Source organism: Hibiscus syriacus, unplaced genomic scaffold (assembly GCF_006381635.1).
Source record: "Hibiscus syriacus cultivar Baekdansim isolate YM2019G1 unplaced genomic scaffold, ASM638163v2 tig00111342_pilon, whole genome shotgun sequence".
Taxonomy (NCBI): Eukaryota; Viridiplantae; Streptophyta; class Magnoliopsida; order Malvales; family Malvaceae; genus Hibiscus; species Hibiscus syriacus.
The window spans coordinates 328166-346085 of NW_024063066.1; the positions used below are offsets into that span (position 1 = coordinate 328166).

The window sequence follows — 17920 nt, forward strand, 5'->3', positions numbered from 1 at the left end:
AGGGCATGAGTTTGAGCAACATAGATGATAGGGGTATGAACGTTTAATGTCAAGAGGTTTAGAGTTGTCTTTGAACAAACACAATAGACCTCCATGCTATTCAAGACACAGTCATGAAAATACAGAATTTTGTTCGAAACCAAACTGAAATATACTTTAAAAGGGCTTTATTTGGTGATATTTTTGAATGCCAAACTACTCTCGACTTCTGCGCCATAGATAACCACTGTTGCTGACAATACAAAGCAGAAAATTTTATAAAGTTATGAACTTCTTTTTCATTAAGGCAACTAGGAAGCATCTATCGTGGCACGAATGATGTAATAGTAGACTCATATATTGAGAATATTTCATTAGCGTCGACCGTAAGAAGGTTTCTTTCGATGAAAAACCCGGGCTGCTTCGGTTGGGAAGTATACTCTCACCGCACAACATTAGCAGCACCAGTGACATGTTTGGTCTGTCTGCGGGGCGTTGTTGCACACATAAGAGAGCTACATTGATGCGTCTTAACACTTCAGTTTCATCGTAGGAGTCGACCAACCCGGTGTCGAGTAGTTCTAATGGCCTCTTTTCCATCCATAATCTCCATGCCTGAAAATTTGGAACCAAAAATGATAGTCATATTAATGTTTGGAACAGAAAAATCCACAAACTGTTGTTCTGCCTTGATGTCTTACATGTCCAAGAAGGTTATGGTCATGTTCCGGGTGGGAAAATCCCCTGTTTTTCTTTCCTGCTATTATCTCCAGAACCAAGACTCCGAAGCTGAAGACATCAGATTTCATCGAGAAAAGCCCGTCCAAGGCATACTCAGGTGACATATAACCACTGCAAGAGAAAATTTTAGATTGCAAGTTTAAAAGCAACATGGAATAATGCACCAGACAAATCTTGCGTATGTGTATATACATACAAAGTTCCAACTACTCTTTAGTATTGGCCTGAGACTGATCCACTCCAAACTTCCTAGCCAAACCGAAATCCGAAATCTTTGGGTTCATGTTACTATCAAGTAATATGTTGCTTGCTTTGAGATCTCTATGGATGATCCTCAACCTAGAGTCATGATGAATATAAAGAATCCCTCTAGCAATTCCATCGACGATATGCATTCGGCTATGCCAGTCCAGTAGCTTGCTTCTCGTTTTATCTGCAACCAAAATATGAATGACACAAGACCCTATGCGGTGGCCAAAACTAAACTCATCGAAACAAGTTCTGAGACAGTAGGTTCAAACCGAAAATAAAGTAGTCCAAACTTTTGTTAGGCATATACTCATAAATCAACATCCTTTCATCTTTGCTGATGCAGCAACCAAAGAGCTTTACAAGATTGTTATGCTGAAGTTTAGTAATCAAGGTTACTTCATTTTTAAACTCTTCTACTCCTTGACCCGAATTCTTTGAAAGTCTCTTGACTGCTATTTCTTGCCCCTCAATCAATGTACCCTTAAATTTGTAATGTTGAAAATGTTTAAATGTTGACTAGTGAGTGAAATATAATTCTGAAAATAGAACTTATTACCTTGTAAACAGGACCGAAGCCTCCTTGTCCCAGCTTGTTGTTGCTGGAGAAGTTATTAGTTGCAATAGCTACAGTTGCAAACTCCAATACAGGCAACTCTAAATCTTCCTTTCCATGTTCACCTGGTTGCCATTGAATTAGTATGAGATGCATTGACAATGATTATAAAGCTGGATTTGTATACCTGTTTTCCTACGCTTTATCTTCCAAAGATACAACGCCAATGCTAGCATCGTTACTCCGCTGGTTATTATGACAGAGGCGACTATGATTCCAGCCATTTGCTTCTCTGTTAGCTTTCCTTTGCCTTGAATATGATCTGAAAGAATTGACTAATTATCAGTCGAAAAATGGTTTGGAGTTTGAAGTTTGAACACATCTTCCAATTTCATTGATCTGTCTAAATGGAAAAAAAGAGAACATTACTTAGATTAGAAGAGGCTAGCCTGATATAAAGGTCTTGTCCACCCGCACTGAATTCTGACATGTCGATCAGGTCTCCGAACCACAACAAGCAGCCATGGCCTCCGTCTCGGATATCTAAATTAGAATAGGCAGTGCAAGAGCAATTCTTTAAACATAATTTCTCGCAGTCCTTAAGGTCAATGCTAATATCTGCCCAAGATTTCGAAGTGTCCGGTATTTCTAGTCCAGTTTTCTTGTGAAAGCTATCTCCACCATCACATGCCAATCGCGTCCTTCGAGTACATCCATCTGACCAATCTACCGAACTTAAATCCGGCGAAGATGCTGATCTGCTCTTGAACCCTTCCAAGCATTTACATGGAGGAGTTTCAATTGTGTTGCAGGTAGCATATGATCCACAACGGGCATAGATCGAACACTGGTCCCCTTGTGGTTCAGAGAAAATCTCCCAGTCATGTTTTCTCTCGTTCCATATGGAGTACTGTATTATACCTGATGGATTCAATAAGTACCTGGAAAAGATCGAACTGTTTCGAGTCTCGTGTTTGTAATAGACCTCGTTCTTGTTCAAGACAAACTCATAAGAATATACTGGATTAACTTTTTTCCTGGATCTTCTTGAAAAATAAACACCATCCCATGATCCTCCTCTAGACAGTATTGCAGGTCCCTTCTTAAGAACCAACTGTGGTACCCCACGAGGATCAATCCTGATAGTATATAGGCCTGGAGCAGGATCCTCATCATTTTTCCAGGACGATAGATGCCTGTCGAAACCGGTGATGAAGTTTCTTCCGAGCTTCATACCTGGTAGAAATGTATCACAAGGATAGTCAAAACTTCGCCAAAGAAAGCTTTCCGGATCGCTATCATTTCCGTCTTTCACTACGAAGTTTCCCGAATCCAGGAGCTGTGCAACCGGCTCCTCTGCTGCTTTTCTGGATGTATTGGAAGACCAAACAACGCCTTTGGTCCGATTCATAATTGAAAGAACTCCTCTGTCATTGATACTCAGAACTCCTGAGAAATCAGAAACTGAAGCTTCCCTGTTGGCTACCCACACGACAGTCCCGGTCGATATTTTCTTGTACCAAATTCCCAGATATCGACTCTTCGAATTTCCGGGACTGAAAAATCCGAGCTCAAAGGTTCCACCAGCGGACACAAGTGTTTCACCATCTTTAATGGACTGCCCTGCACTTATAGTGCTGAGTGCCAAAGCTTTTGTAGCAAAGAAGTGAAACAAACACAGAACAAGCACCATTAAGAAGGCTTCCATTTTGTTTGCAACAGCATATCTTTGGCTGTATCGTTTTACAAGTTTTCCATAGTTTCTTGAATCGAAAATACCCTCGTGTATGATCAGATAAACGGTTGAAAAAAAAAAACGTGAAAACAGAAATAAAGTAGAACAGTTGACTTATCCCAAAAAAAAAAAGTAGAACAGTTGCTTCTTTGACCAAAATTCCGAGGCCAAAGGCATCAGTTTCATTGAGAAAAGTCCATCCAAGGCATACTCCGGTGACATATATAACCCTTCAAGAGAAAATTTTAGATTAGAACATTAAAAAGAGAGACATAATGCAAACAAATACCCCCAACATTTGATAATATATGCAATTTTGTCCCAATTATTTTTTTTTTAAACATTTGACCCCCACGTTTCATTTTGGATCAAAAAGCACCCTCGTTAGATGAAAACTGTTAGTCAACTGACGGTCAACGTCTGAAGTTGACTCAACAAGAACATGTGGAGGGAGATATTGACGTGACATGTCCATATCATAGTAGATTATGACGTGACAGATCATGTAGACTAAATGCTGACATGGCATGTCCACATGTGATGGCACATCAGCAATTTTTAAAAAAATTATTTATTAATAAATAATTATTTTTTACTAAATTAAAAACAGACAATCAGATGCTGTCACATGACATATAGATTTTTTATTAAATTGAGATAGGAGGGATTAAACATCCACAAATTTTAATGCAAACAAATACCCCTAACGTTTGACAATATATGCAATTTTGCCCCTATAATTTTTTTTGGAACATTTGACCCCCATGTTTCATTTTGGGTCAAAAAAACACCCTCGTTGGATGAAAACTGTTAGTCAACTGACGGTCAACGTCTGAAGCTGACTCAACAAGAACATGTGGAGGGAGATACTGACGTGGCATGTTCATATTACAGTAGATGATGACGTGACAGATCCACATAGACTAAATGTTGACATGGCATGTCCACGTGTGATGCCACGTCAGTAATTTTTTTAAAAAAAATTATTTAATAATAAATAATTACTTTTTACTAAATTAATAACAATCAATCAGATGTTGTCACATGACACATAAATTTTTTATTAAATTGAGATAGGAGGGATTAAACCTCCAAAAATTTTAATGCAAATAAATACTCCTAACGTTTGACAATATATACAATTTTCCCCTATTGTTGTTTTTTGGAACATTTGACCCCACGTTTCATTTTGGGTCAAAAAACACCATCGTTGGATGAAAAACGTTAGTCAACTGACGGTCAACGTCTGAAGCTGACTCATCAAGAACATGTGGAGGGAGATGCTAATGTGGCATGTCCACATCATAGTAGATGATGACGTGACAGATCCACGTAGACTAAATACTGACATGGCATGTTCACGTGTGATGCCACGTCGACAATTTTTTTTAAAAATTAATTAATAATAAATAATTATTTTTTACTAAATTAATAACAGTCAATCAGATGTTGTCACATGGCACATGGATTTTTTATTAAATTGAGATAGGAGGGATTAAACCTCCACAAATTTTAATGCAAATAAATACCCCTAACGTTTGACAATATATGCAATTTTGCCCTTATTGTTTTTTTTTTGAACATTTGACCCCCACGTTTCATTTTGGGTCAAAAAGCACTCTCGTTGGATGAAAATTGTTAGTCAACTGACGGTCAACGTCTGAAGCTGACTCAACAAGAACATGTGGAGGAAGATGCTGACGTGGCATGTCCCTATTATAGTAGATGATGACGTGACAGATCCACGTAGACTAAATGCTGGCATGGCATGTCCACGTGTGATGCCACATCAATAATTTTTTTTTAAAAAATAATAATAAATAATTATTTTTTACTAAATTAATAACAACCAATCAGATGTTGTCACACGACACATGTATTTTTTATTAAATTAAGATAGGAGGGATTAAACCTCCACAATTGAACCTCGGTCTAAGGAAACATTTAATGTGGGTTGGGTTACCTTACTTCTTTAACAACTCGAAACACTCAACAAGTCCAAGCAATGCATGAACTTGTCTGTCGTAACTGGCTTGGTGAACATATCAACGACATTCTCATCAGTATGTACCTTTTGAAACAAAATCTCTCCAGATGCAACCAACTCTCTGATCTTGTGAAACCTTACATCAATATGCTTAGTTCTAGCACGATATACTTGATTCTTAGCCAAGTGAATAGTACTTTGATTGTCACAAAGTAACTAAACTCCACCTTGCTGAACACCCAACTCCTTCACTAAACCAGTAAGTCATAAAGCTTTTTTTGTTGCTTCAGCCGCTGCCATGTATTCAGCTTTAGTTGTAGATAATGCCACAACATATTGAACAATGGACTTCCGACAAATAGGCCCTCCACCAAGAGTAAAGACATACCCTGTCGTAGATATTCTATTATCCAAATCACCCGCATAGTCTGAATCCACATATCCTACAACCAAAGGATTATCTCGCTGACTACCAAAAACAATTTCATGTCCCACAGTGCCCTTTAGGTACCTAAAGATCCACTTGACTGCTTCCCAATGTTGTTTACCAGGTTTAGACATGTACTTACAAACTTGACTAACAACATGAGCTAAATCAGGATGAGTACATACCATTGCATACATCAAGCAACCAACAACATTATAATACAAAACTTTTGTCATATCTTCAGCTTCCTTATCTGTCTTAGGGAACTGTTATGATGAAAACTTAAAGTGATTCGCCAATGGAGTGCTCACTGGTTTTGCGCTGCTCATCGCAAACCTTTCTAGCATTTTCTCAACATAACCCCATTAAGATAGCCACAGTTTCCTTGAGTCTCTGTCCCTACAAATTTTCATTCCAAGAATTTTCTTCGCATCACCTAAATCTTTCATATCAAATTTCTGACTCAATAAAGTTTTCAAACAGATAACATCATACATGTTCTTCGCAACAATTAACATATCATCAACATACAGTAAAATAAAAATAAAAGAACCATCATCAAGGCTCTTAACATAGACATAACAATCATACTCACATCGCTTGTAGCCAATCTTGATCATATAGGAGTCAAACCGTTTGTACCATTGTCTCGGAGACTGTTTCAACCCGTACAAAGATTTCTTCAATCTGCAAACTAAATATTCGTTTCCAGGTTGAGTGAAATCTTCAGACTGTTACATGTAGATCTGCTCCTCTAAATCATCATGCAAAAAAGCAGTTTTAACATCCATCTGCTCTAAATGCAAATCCCAACTAGTCACCAATGCAAGTACTGCTCGGATTGAAGTGTGTCTGACCACATGAGAAAAAATTTCATCATAATCAACTCTTTTCTGCTGTGAAAAACCCTTTGCTACCATACGAACCTTGAACTTCTCCCCCTCTTTTTCTGTTACTGATTGTTTCTTCTTATACACTCATTTACAACCAATAGGCTTCTTACCCTCAGGAAGGCAAACTAACTCCCATGTACGATTGTGATTCAAAGACTTTATCTCCTCAATCATGGCAACCATCCACTTGTCGTTTTCCTGACTAGTAACAGCATCATTAAAGTAATTGGATCATCACTGCTAACAATAACTGTAAAAGAGACTAAGTCTTCAAAACCCAATCTGTTTGGAGGCTTTATATTCGTCCGTCTTACCCTGTCTCTGGCGAGACTATAATCATGCAAATCAATCGTAGCGAAACCACCAGAAGTCGGTTGAGAAGTTTCTATTTTCTCAACTTGAAATTGCTCGAAATTCACCACTGTCATGTCTTTCTTCTACTGCAACATGGGATGTTCATCAAAAACAACATCTCTACTGATCACAATTTTCTTCGCAACTGGATCCCATAACTTGAGTCCTTTGACACCTATCTTGTAACCCAGAAAAATGCACTCCTTCGATTTTGCATCAAGTTTGGATCTCTCATCAGCAGGCACATGCACATAAACAGGACAACAAAAAATCTGTAAGTGATCAAAAGTAACATCATGACCACTCCATACCTCTTCTGTAACTTTCCCAGCCAATGATGCCCTTGGCGATCTATTGATAAGATAACACGCCATGTTAACAGCCTCAGCCCAGAAGTGTTTGGGAAGCCCCGCATTCAACCGCAAACATTTGGCTTTTTCCTTTAATGACCTGTTCATCCGTTCCACAACATCATTCTGTTGTGGTGTCTTGCGCATTGTAAAATACCTCTTAATCCAATGTTCCTTACAGAAGTTTAGAAACTGTGAATATGTGTACTCCGTACCATTGTCAGACCGCAAACACTTGATTTTTCGTCCTGTTTGGTTTTCTACCTCAGCTTGAACTTCTCAAAAACGTCAGACTTCTGTTTCAAAAAATACACACAAACTTTCCGTGAAAAAATCGTCAATAAAAGTAACATAATACCTAGATCCACCCAAAGACGATGTCGTGGAAGGCCCCCAAACATCAGGGCACATCCCCCGCATCACGGTACAGGGTTATTTTTATAAATATGTACCAGAGTTTATTTATTATAAAAGGAGATGTAACTAAAACCTATGAGATGTTAAATAAAAATTTTAGTGCCGCCTAGGGCACCGAGGACGTATCCACATTGCTGAATATCGTTAAAATTCTTGTGTTCTTTCCGTTTTCTTTACTCGATTATTCAACAGAAAAATAGTTAAAAAAACTACTTTTAACTAAAATGAAATACTTGATAACTTTATTGAAATCTCAACTTAAAGGAGATAAATAACTCAAAGTAAATAAATAACTCAAAGAAGATGAACTCTTCTTAATAAACGATATTAAAGTGATTTTTAAATTTTTGAATTATATATATATATAGAGTTATTAAATTTAATAATTTATTAATAAATATTTGTTGAGAGATAAAATTTAATAATTTATCATATATATATTTTTATTTGTTTGGTAAGGTGGGGGCCATGGCCCTTTCTAATCCTAACAGTGTCCCGCCATTGTAACAGTCAATTCCATTCTACGCAATTTTAAAGTTTGAATAGAATTGGTCAGATTCATGATTCTCTTTCTACTTGAACAGAAAATTTAATGTCTTGAACCTCTATTTTCCAATAGGACAAGCATTTAATTGGTTTAAAACCCTTGCAAAAGCTAGATAAAAATAGTTCATAGCTGTTTGCTTTTCGAAAGCCATTAATGCAGCAATGAGATGCTCTTCTAGGTGCATGAATGAGACCTCCAGCTTGTGGGATTTGACCCTGAATTCGTAACAAGGCTATCGAGTAGCTGAAGGTCAAATTAATGATAGCAGGGTTGGCCATTGGTTCAAGGCTGGTTGTTTAGGATAAGGTAACATCAAGCTTTCATTGGTAAGCATTAAACAACACTCGCTGGTGAATGTTCAACTCGAAAGTTGTTCATAATTGTGCACAGTTACGCAATGCAAAGAATAGTCAAGAAGACAAATTACAGTCGTGAAGTTTATATTACGGCGAGGGGGGATTCCGTTGTTCAATCTTTACTTACTAATTTCTGACGATTAGATTCGTATTTTCTCGTATCCCCTCCCCTCAGAAAATTCTCGTCATTCCGAAATATGAAATCTTCGGATTCATGTTGCTATCCAACTGAATGTCAACCTGATATGCTCAGTTTGTCAAAACATGATAAGCTTGACTTTTCAATAATGTATAAGCTCCCCAAGTAAATCAGCCAATCAGGAATTTCTATCTTCCTCCAAGCATTGTTATAGTGACTGCGTTTACTGTAGGTAACTCTGCATTATTCAGTGCTGCTATATCCGCGTCCGAACTCTTTTCGGTGAAGAAACCCGGCTCTTTTGGACGAGGCAAAGTCGAGTCTCCATTTGCTGACATAAAATTTACAGATGACATTGTTGGCCTATCCTCAGGAAAACTCTGGCCCACCTGTATGCATCTTAGAACTTGATATTCAACAACCAAATCCTTCAAACATGTATCGATCAGCTTTGGTGTGTTCTTTTTTCCACTTATTATCTCTAGTAAGACCACACCAAAGCTGAAAACATCAGATTTCACTGAAAATATACCCTTTACTGCATACTCTGGAGACATGTAACCACTGCATGACAACATCAATAACATGTTATTTTGGCTTGTTTTAATGGCTGTCATCACAGTTCGTTGTACTTACAACGTTCTGGCGACTCTCTTAGTTTCCGAGACTTTGTCATCGCTTTCGAAAATTCTTTCCAAGCAGAAGTCATAAATTTTAGGGTTAAAGTCATTGTCTAGCAAAATATTACTAGCTTTGAGATCTCTATGAACAATATGAAGCTTAGAATCTTGGTGGAGATAGACATGTCCTCTCACCATCTGTATAAGAATGTTGAAGCGCTTCTGCCATTCCAATAACACTCTTCTGTTGTTATCTGCACATTGGTTTGCTCAACTTATTAATCTCAAAAAACAATGGTGTAAACCACAAAAGAATGAAAGGGTCAAGAGGGGGCTAAACCAAATATGAAATAATCCAAGCTTTTGTTCGGCAAATATTCGTATATCAAAAGCCTCTCATCTCCTTTAATACAGCTTCCACAAAGGCCAACAAGATCTCTGTGTGAAGTTTTGCAATCAAAATTACTTCATTCATGAACTCTTCAACGAATCAACGCCCTGTCCAGAACTGCTGGTGGATAGCCTCTACAGCGTTCTTTCTTGTCCGGTCGGAAGGACACCCTGCATGGTTGTTATATGACACATATATGTGTTAAATAGCCTCTTCATCGAAATTGTCTTACAGAGAAGACCATTCAAAGGACATTGAATACCCTGAGTGCTGATACTTACCTAGCTCTTAAGATGGAACTCTTATAAAGATATCTGATCCCTTGCTTTCTCCGGACACCTTGATGACATCGATTAGGTCCCCGAACCACACCAGGCAACCACCATTGGGTTTAACCTGTACATAGAACAATTCTTCAAGCAGTTTATTTCACATTCCTTAAGATTCAGACTTTCATTTCCATTATGGCAATCTGATAGTCCTTTTCTAATATTAAGTTTGGTACTGTAGGAGCACCACCGAAGTAAACTCCATTCCAAGGCCCGGTTCGGAGCCTTTTAGCCAACCCACTGCTAATGACTAAATAAGGTAAGCCATGAATGTCAAGTCTGAAAGTAAATTTTACTGATAATGGATCATTCGAACTTTTCCATGACGAAAAGGACCGTTCTAATCCAGTCTTTAAGTTCTTTCCAAGCTTCAAGAGGCTTCACAATTTTATATATATATATATATATATATATATCAACCATAAATATTTAAAAAAGTTAAATAAAATTCAAATAACTTAAGCAATATATAGAAAAATCTGGGATTTCAACGTAACTAGGATAATATTGGGTACACCCCCTTAAACCACAAACTCTTAGTTGATTTTTGATGTTATTTGTATTATTCAAAAAAAATTATGGCGAAGATGTTTTAAGGAAATTGCATTGAGACTTCCTTTTGTCTTCAGATAATGCAAACGAAAGAACAAATGCGAAGTTACCTCGGATGTGTTTTCGTTTTCCTTCTCGTTTCAATAATGTGCCACTTACATCACACCATTTTTCATTTTATTTAAAAATCAAACATTTATTTATCCCAAAAAATATTTTGAACTAAATTATTATTAACAATTAAGTTAGATTTTATTATAAGTTTAGTGGTCGAAGATTTTTTTTTGGTAATTGATTTTATTTGTTGAAGTAATGTTTATTTTAAGTAAAAAATCTTATTTGAATAAGAATTTTTTGTGACTAAATATTTAGCTTTATAAATAGAGATTATATATTATCTTTAGGGTTATGTGAGAGAATTATTTTAGAGAGAAGTAATCTTTTTGGGTGGGATCTATACAACTTTTGAGATTTATGTTGCAGAAATTATTTTTAGGATCACCGGGTTTTGGTATTGATATCGGTTTTTGGGATACATGTTATACCATGTATTTATACTTTTTGTATTCTCCACGTTTATTGTAGATTGTTGTTCATCTCACTCGTGTTGGTAGGCAAGGTCGAACCACATTAAATATTATCTCTTGTGCATGTCTTATTTTATGTTGATATCGATTTGATTATTTTTTTCATCTCAAATTTCTAACAAGTGGTATCATGAGCTATGGTTTGGACTGTGGAGTTTTGAAAGAATTTATTATTATGGATTTTATTAACGATTTTGGAGACATGCAATGCAAGATGAATTTGTTGTAAAGAGTTCAGTTGCTATGAAGTAATTCTCGATTGATCCAATGATACTTCAACGAATATTGCATAAGAATTAGAGTTGTTGAAGACTTAACAATGCTTCAATAGATATGCGACTTACGTAAAGATTAGAATTGTTAAAATCTTGAAGATCAATTTTTGATGAAATTTAAGTCACTCAGGAGATTTGTTATATTTTGACCTAAATTATAATTAGTAATTAAATGAAATTTTATTGTAAGTTTAATGGTTAAAGATTTCTTAGTAATGAAATAAATATTTATTTTAAATAAAAAAAATATGTTATTTTGTGTTAATGTCGTTTTAATTATTTTGTTCTAACTCGAGGATACATTTGTTTTGAGATGTCAAAGTCAGGAACATTGATGAACAAACGACAAAACCAACAGCACAATAAGGTAGTATTCTGTGTTGCCAATAAGGTAGTGTCTCATCTCATCTTATATTTAAAATTTTAGTATTCTAAATTAGGGTACTATTCTGCATGTATATTTAATTAAATTCATACGTTACGTTAACATTTATTATGAACCAATATCGGTATTGTAAAGTCTAATTTTATTAGCCAAATAATTAAATTAACTTTTTAATTTAAAGATCACATTAAATATAAAATAAATTCAAAGGCCATATTGAATCTTTTGAAAAGCATTGAGGCGACGAACACGTTGATTTTAAACTGTTTAATTTATGGCTAATTAATTAAAAAAGACTTTGCATCATTTAACTGCGGTGGAGGCTCTTGCAGCGACGCGGATGGAAACTTTACTGGTGGTGGCGGCGGCGACGCTTGGAGACTAGGTAACTAGGGTTTTAAAAAACCCTAATCATTTTAGGTTTTGATGGGTTAGTTTTGGGTCGGTTGACCCCTTGTAATTGGGTTTAAATTGGGCTTGTAAAGACCTGTAATAAAAATAAAATTAAAAATAAAATATTTAAATAATAATAATAGTTATAATAAATCTAGGATAAAAAGAGTGTCTACAATTTCCTAGTGATAAATATCTATTTTTATTGTTTTCTGATTATTATGTTGTTTATTATAACATGTTTGGATCACCTGTATTTTTATATTAATAATTATTTGTACTTAAAAGGGCACACTGCGATTTATAACTCACACTATTTTTGCATTACATTATGAGATTATTTAGATGTAGTATTAGTTTGGCTATCAGATGTGTAATTTTGATTTCATACTGTACGAGTTTAAATATTTATTTTCACCTTCTTTTAATTGTGACATGCGTTTATTTATGATATTATAATTGATAAATATTTTTTTAAAACAATTTATTAAATAAAATTATGTTTGTAAACAATCTCTATGATCAACGTTTCTATCCTAATTCAGTTGGAACTCCTAGGTTCGGTACAAGGTGTTACAATATTTTACTTTCTTTATTTCAATTAAAACATTATAGTTATCAGTTAAAAAAACATTATAGTTATTTTGAGTCCCCTCTGTATGAATAATTAATATAATATTTTTTTATTAATAACTTTTTTAATTATTTTTGTCAAAAAAATTAATTATGCTTCTATTTTAGTTAAGAGAAGTAAAATGCTATATATATTTATGTCAAATCAAGTTAAATATGAATATACATTTTTATCTTAAAAATTAATTTAAATTTTAAATCAAATATAATTTTTTTTAATTCAAACTGGATTAAAAAGAATAAAAAATATTATACTCAATCAAATTCAAATCTAACCCAAAATCATATCCATTACCATTCAACTACAATCCAGAGAAAGAGAAGTTATGTTTTACTGTAGTCTTAATATAAGTTTAAAGAAAGATATTACAAAAAATATTAATATTTTTTTTAAATTTCAGATAAAGTATTATTTAAAATATTATTTTTTACTATAAATGTTAATTTTACTATCTAATTTTTTAGTAGAAAAAAATAATATTTTAATTAACGTTTTACTTAAAATGTTAAAAAATATCAATATTAGATATTATCTTTATTTAACCGTAAATTATTTGATAAGATTTCACAAAATTTTAAATTGAAGATTACGAAATTGCTAAAATCATGTCACATCATAGTTTACCTTTAGGCTTACGTCAAACAACAGTAACTTGTTTTGTTCTACTTATTCCAAGATTCCCATGAGTATAAGTAAAAGAAATGAGAAATGAAAACTGTAATTATTTGATAAGGGGAAAAGGCTATACCATAGGAAACACGTGTGGAACGACAATCGAAGTTAACGAAATAATTACTATCAATTATTGAGATATATTAGACCAAGTAATAAAAAAAATTATTGAGATAATTTAATGTATAAATTATCAGTTTTGATTTATTTTAATATTTAAATTTTTTTAATTTTTTAAAATTAGATTTTAAATTTATTTTTTTATTTCATTTTAGTATCTCTTTTCAAAATTTAGAGAAACCATTTTAAAAATGTATAATTTGGTATAAACTAACGAAATAAAATTCACTTAAATTGTTGAGCTATCTGTTCAAAAAGCACACGTGAAAAACTTGTTTACACAGTAGATAATTTGAATAAGTGGAATGAGCCCATAAACTGCCAAAATTTAACATTGCATAAAGACATGCTAAAAAAGAAGCTCAAACACAAGCACAAAATGAACATAATATTAAATTTTATATATACATATATGTCATGCAACTTCCAGGAAGAAGGGTATTCACAGGAATCCTAATGAAAAAGCTACTGCCCAATAATAGGTGCAAGAAGCTCACCATGGCACCACAAAAATCTATCCCCCCCCCCCCCCCAATTTTTTTCTTTATGTGTACATTGAATTGTCTTCAATGGGCACTCTCTCTTTCCAGGAAAAACCCTAATCTCTTCCCCTCCCTCTATATAACCCCCTCCCTTCTTCTTCCTCCATTAACCTACCCTATTCACTTACCTTACCCCACAAGTTATCGAAGCAACACTGATTCTGGCCTAATGGAGCTCAACATCGCAGTCGATTTCGAGGACTACTTCCCGTCGATGATGGAGCGGTTAGGCGCCGAAGGTTTCATTGGCGAGCTGTGCAACGGGTTCCGGCTGCTGATGGACGGCCAGCGGGGGTTGATAACGTTCGAGAGCTTGAAGAAGAACAGCGTTATTCTGGGTTGAATGACATGGGGGATGATGAGATCGTTTGCATGTTGAGTGAAGGGGATTTGGATGGAGACGGGGCATTGAATCAGATTGAGTTTTGCATTCTCATGTTTAGGTTAAGCCCTGGGTTAGTGGTTGATGATAAAATTAATAATTATGGATCAAGACAATGGGTTGAAGAATATATATGATTATGGTGTTGCTGCATATATGTACGATGATAGTTGTAAAACTAGGTTTCCCTCCTAATTCCATCTTATTTCTTGTTGTTTTTTATTTAATTGTTGGGTAAGCTTGAAATATTTAATTTCAAGGTTAAAGCATGTCCTTGGATAATAAATAAATAAATAAATAATTAACATCCTTGATTTCACTATTTTCTTTTTCAAATACCAACTTTATTTTACTTCACATTACTCAAAGGCAGGTCTTTCTAAAAGATAGATAATTTTTTTAAATGAGACTCCTTAAATATTTTATAATAAGAATTAATTTATTAAATTTAAAATTATGAAGAAATTATGAGGTCTTTTTATCAAAATTCATCGTAAAAATAATTAATGATAATGTCAAAATCTTCGTTTGCAATTTTATTTGTCACTTTCCCAAAGGAAAATTTGTTTTTCCTCTTAACGAATATACTGTTAAGACACATAGGTTGTACAAGTAAGGACGAAAACAGAATTTTATGCTCGATTGTGAATCCCTAAACTTTTAAAAAGTGATAAATTTATAAAATTTTAGGAATGAAAATAAGTTTTTTAATAAAAATACATTAAAATATAAAAGATATAATAATTTTAAAATCCTAGAGGGGAACTGCCCCATCCGCTCGACTCAATCTTTTTCTATTTACACGCTAAATGAAACTCTCTCGTAGACCCATGTCACAACCGTCTTTCGGGTGGCCTAAAATTGGGCTTCAACTTGAATAAAATGTTAGAGCCGCCACCAATCATTTTTTTTAAAATTTAGTTGATCGGACACCATCTTACCTGATCTGCGTTTTACCATAAATGTGTCGGATTCGGGAGTCGATTACAGTCAATGAATGATTAACACCCTTGTATTGCCCTTTTGGTACCATTTAATTTGCCGGTTGTCTTAATTGCGAAAATTTAAATTTAAATTGAAATTTAAAAATTCAATTCGATTTGCTTACCTTTAATCGATTGAAATTACTACTGAAAAAGTAAAAAAATGTGTTAGATGATAAAATAAAATATTAAATGAAATGACAGAATAAAATAAAAAAAAAATAAAGTTAAGAAAGAAAAAAATTATTTTAAAGGAAAAATGAAATAAAAAAAAGGTTAAATTTTGGAAGTAAATAAAAATAGAATAAAAGGAAAAAGTATATAAACTTAAAGAATAAATTCAAATAAATTGAAATTCATGAATCAAATTGATGTTAAAAAAATAAGCTGAAAGAAAAATAAAGAGTTAGAGGGGTTAAATTGTAAAAAAACGTAAATTATAGATAGAGACCAAATTGAATAAATTGAAGATTCAAAGACCAAATTAAACATTGTGACTAGAATGATTTACATATCAAAGTAGCAAGGATGGCGGAAAGGATTTAAAAATCCTTTAATTACACAATGGTCCTCAGTATATAAATGTGCAAAACCTCCATCTCCTCTCATTTCCTAAAAAATCATCTTCCCTCACCCTCACCGAATTCTCACAACTCTCCCCTAACCGGTTGAGATCCGACCGCCGCTTCGGTGACCAACCACTGCCTCCGGCGACCGAAAAAAGCCAAACTTTACGAAAACAACCCCCTCAACGTCTGAAACTCAAAATCGGAACCCAATCGTCCAAAAAATCACTTCCCCGACATAGATCTAACTTAAAAGTTGCGATCTTTACCATTTTTCAGTGAAATCCTTTCGCTTCCCCAGTGACTTCTCCTCTCCCGAGCCGAAACCGAAAGGTTTCCTTGTGGTTTGTGGGTTGCTTTGATTTTGTAGTGATTCTGGTTTTTTGTTGTAGATGTTGCTTTGTTTTGTTCTCATTGTGGTTGCTTTTTCGTGGTTTTTGTGTTGCTTTCTGTGTTAGTTGTGGTTCAGCTCCAGTTGTTTGTTGATGTCCCCGTTTGACATATTTGGTAGGGTATTTATACCCCACCACCGGTGTTCGTTGTTTCCGCCCTCAATGGACTGTTCCCATTATTTTTCAAGTCGTTCGGTCGTTCGTGCGTTGACCGAAAACCCCAAGATGGTGCAGTCCCAGGTTCTTCGACCAGACCTCTCGGTCGATATCTCTTGTGGCCTTGCTGATTTCCATGTTTTGCGCATGGCTTCCACGTGCCGCATGTGCGACGCACCTGGTTAATGTGTGGAAACCCTAACATACCTCGGGTCTCTTGTTTGCCCGATTTAGTGACCTGATGGGTAATCGGTCTTTACACGATCTTGGCCTGCTGGGTCAGGCAGACCCTGACTTAGACCCTTACCTTTGCTGGACTTATTTTGGACTCTTATTGGACCTTAAACAAGAATAAGAGAAAATAAAAAAATATTAATAAAATAATAAATAAATAAAAATAATATTAATAAAAATAAAAATCATTTTTAAAACTATATATTATATATGCTTTTAAAAATTGTTTTCAAAACCATATAATATATATATTTTCAAAAATTGTCTTTAAAACTATATAATATATATTTTCAAAATTATATATTATATATATTTTTAAAATATTTTTAAAAATTATATATTATATATATTTTTTCAAAATATTTTCAAAAACTATATAATATATATATATTTCAAAAATATTTTAAAAAAAAACTCCTAACGAAAATGGATTTCTACAATCCAAATTTAGGAATATGGTCACGTATCACAGGAATAAAGATATAATTTAACTCAAAATTTATCTACTTCTCCCACTATTTTCCAGTTTTTTAAATATAGGAGAAATTCAAACCCTTTAAAAAGTGGGAGAAAATACAAATAAAAAAAAATCGAAAGCATTGTACATGCTTGGGTTACTGCAACTAAGCCCAGTAATGCATGCAACAAGAGACAAATTTACTGTCATATGTGTATATATTATGATCTTTTCGAAAAATACATTTACTTATATCTAAATTTGTTATATATGCCTCTGTGTATATACAATATTATATATCACAAGTCACAACTCAACAGAAACTTTAAGATGCTTGTAAGTCATCTTTATATTGTTCAAAAAGATAATTTAATAATATTTTTATTTTAAGGTAATTTCTTAAGAGTGTGAAATTATCACATGTCCACCCTAACAACACATCAAAGAGACGTATGGTAAAACATACAACCTCAACTACATATTGGCAAATTAAAACTTCCTAATTAATATAACATCACGC

At 34.1% G+C, this 17920-nt stretch overlaps 1 protein-coding gene and 2 pseudogenes across 1 annotated transcript; 1 reads left to right on the plus strand and 2 right to left on the minus strand.

Annotated features, from left to right (window-relative positions):
- Window positions 1–282: 282 nt before the first annotated feature.
- Window positions 283–3248, minus strand: LOC120159132 (annotated as a pseudogene).
- A 5670-nt stretch (window positions 3249–8918) lies between these two features.
- On the minus strand, window positions 8919–9917 carry LOC120159178 (G-type lectin S-receptor-like serine/threonine-protein kinase SD1-1). The gene is made up of 4 exons (XM_039169829.1): window positions 9880–9917; window positions 9691–9788; window positions 9367–9604; window positions 8919–9294 (listed from the first exon to the last, which is right to left on the minus strand). The coding sequence occupies exons 1-4, from the start codon at window positions 9915–9917 to the stop codon at window positions 8919–8921; spliced, it is 750 nt and encodes a 249-aa protein (XP_039025760.1).
- A 4309-nt stretch (window positions 9918–14226) lies between these two features.
- On the plus strand, window positions 14227–14839 carry LOC120159154 (annotated as a pseudogene).
- Window positions 14840–17920: the final 3081 nt, after the last annotated feature.

Bases quoted from the DNA above. Each gene is read 5' to 3' on its own strand.
- LOC120159178 (XM_039169829.1), bottom strand. From the start codon at position 9,917: ATGCAGGGTGTCCTTCCGACCGGACAAGAAAGAACGCT. The intron at 9,789-9,879 runs GTAGAGGCTATC...AACTTCACACAG, and splicing joins ACCGGACAAGAAAGAACGCT to AGATCTTGTTGGCCTTTGTG. The intron at 9,295-9,366 runs GTAAGTACAACG...GTTGTCATGCAG, and splicing joins AAGAGAGTCGCCAGAACGTT to TGGTTACATGTCTCCAGAGT.